This window comes from Micromys minutus (genome assembly GCF_963924665.1).
Source record: "Micromys minutus genome assembly, chromosome: 13".
Taxonomy (NCBI): domain Eukaryota; kingdom Metazoa; phylum Chordata; class Mammalia; order Rodentia; family Muridae; genus Micromys; species Micromys minutus.
The window spans coordinates 25,346,629-25,348,534 of record NC_137982.1 but is presented as its reverse complement, the minus strand read 5'-3'; the positions used below and the strand labels follow the sequence as shown (position 1 = coordinate 25,348,534).

The window sequence follows — 1,906 nt, the reverse complement described above, 5'->3', positions numbered from 1 at the left end:
GAGATTCAGGACTTCTGGTCTATCCACCATCATCAAGCAGAGCTACTTCCTCCCTACTCTTCAGCTACCTTGCTGCCCTTCTCCACCAGTACTAGCTGTGCCCTGAAGCCATCAGGTGAGGAAGGGGGAACCTGGCATCCCTCACTTAGCTCCTGACCACACTTGTTCACTTGCTTAAGAAGCAGATGCCTGGTCCTCAGCGCTGCTGCCATCAGCCAATGTGCTTTGAGCTCAGGACTCCAGGCGAACAGAGCAGTCACAGAGCTACTCAGACCTACCAGTGCTCAGGGTCCTTTGTGGGTTATGCCTTGAGAAAGGCCATGAGCAGAGAGTGTAAACACACGTGGTTCTCAGAAGGTTCCTTTTCCCATACTCATTTTGCTTTTACACGTTGAAGAGGCTTAAACAGAGATCCTGTGTTATCCTGGCCACCCATCAGATTTAGTGTGGAGCCTGACAGGTTTCATCTTCCTCAGATCTCCCCAGGGACCTAGAGGAGTTCTGTATCACTGTGTCTTTAGATCGATGGGCCCTGCCTTCTGGTTCCTTGCCTACTCAGCTTAGTACTAAATGATGAAATGTGGATGCACACTAAAATAAAAGCAATGTGTGGTGTTGAAAAAAATTATAAAATCAGAGACAATTGTTTCTACAAATATGCTTATGAAAGCTTTATTTGCATTAACATATGTTGAAAGTAATAATAAAGAAATGGAGGGGAGATGACGTAAAGCTTGATGGGCACAGCACTGCTGTACAGAATGAGGACCTTCATTCAAATCCCCAGTACCCACAAAAATTCTGGGATTGGCTTCTCATTTCTATAACCCGGATGTTGGTGGATGGAGACATGTGAATCCCAAGAGCTAGCTGGCAGCCTAGTTTATTCAAAAATAGTGACCTTCAAGTTCAGTTTATGAAACTGTGTTATCATTTTTCTTCTGTACCCTTCTATTTTAAAATGCTTTATGTAAATTATAATTAGTGTCACAAAAGAAGAAATGTTGGTTCCAATATGTTGTAATGGGGGCAGACAATTGTCGTTTAGGTGCATGTTCCATTTCCCCAACAAGCTGGTAAGTTTCTGGAGAGCAAGAATTAGGAAACTTATTTGGATCATGATATATGCCATGATCCACATATTAAAGTGCCCAATGACTTTTTCTTTTTAATCCAAAATGTGTTTATTGGGAAGGTTCCCTCGCATCTCGAATCAGAGGCTCTCAGTGCTGCTCCCTCCGGAAGGAGCATCCTTCTGCCGGCCTGGCTTTTCCACCTGTGGGCTGACAGAGGACAGTGGAGCAGCAGACACACAAGACTGCTGTGTGCTCATGGCTAAGGACCGTGGTGATTTCATAGCATCCTGGGCATTCCACATCCATGAAGTAGGAATTGGGGCTCTGTACCAGGTGCCTTTTCTTGTGTTTCCTCTTCTCCTCCTCCAGAAAGAGATGAAGGAGATCCTTTGTGAGAGGCATGCTCGCATAGGGAGGTTGTCACCACTGGAAAAGTTGACATTTTTCCAAGCAACAAATACATGCTAGGTTTTCACCTTCAATCCAAATAAGACACCCAGAAGAGAAAACTCTGTCAACCTTTTTGTTTTTAAGTCACACCCAAAAGCTTCTTTGTGTGTACTGAATGAAGATTCTAAAAATGAGTTTGTGGTAAGCAGTTTTGAAAGAGAAATAAAGAAACCTAGAAATAGCCTGTGTAAGATCTGGCAGTGCCTGCCCCAGGAAGAGGGCCTGCTTCCAAAGAGGAAGTCTCTGTCTGTCTTTTCCTCATGGCAAAGAATAGCATCTCCTTTCATGAGAGACTAAAGGGTACTGTGCAAAAGGCTGGCCGCTTCCTACTGAAAACCCCATGTGGACCATGGTAGAAAGCAGCACCTGGTGGCAGATCC

At 44.6% G+C, this 1,906-nt stretch overlaps 1 protein-coding gene across 1 annotated transcript; it reads right to left on the bottom strand.

Moving 5' to 3' along the window:
• Positions 1-1,223: 1,223 nt before the first annotated feature.
• Positions 1,224-1,478, bottom strand: LOC308428722 (small ribosomal subunit protein eS27-like; the record flags this gene model as incomplete). The annotated part of the gene is made up of 1 exon (XM_080927303.1): positions 1,224-1,478. The coding sequence occupies one exon, from the start codon at positions 1,476-1,478 to the stop codon at positions 1,224-1,226; it is 255 nt and encodes an 84-aa protein (XP_080783429.1).
• Positions 1,479-1,906: the final 428 nt, after the last annotated feature.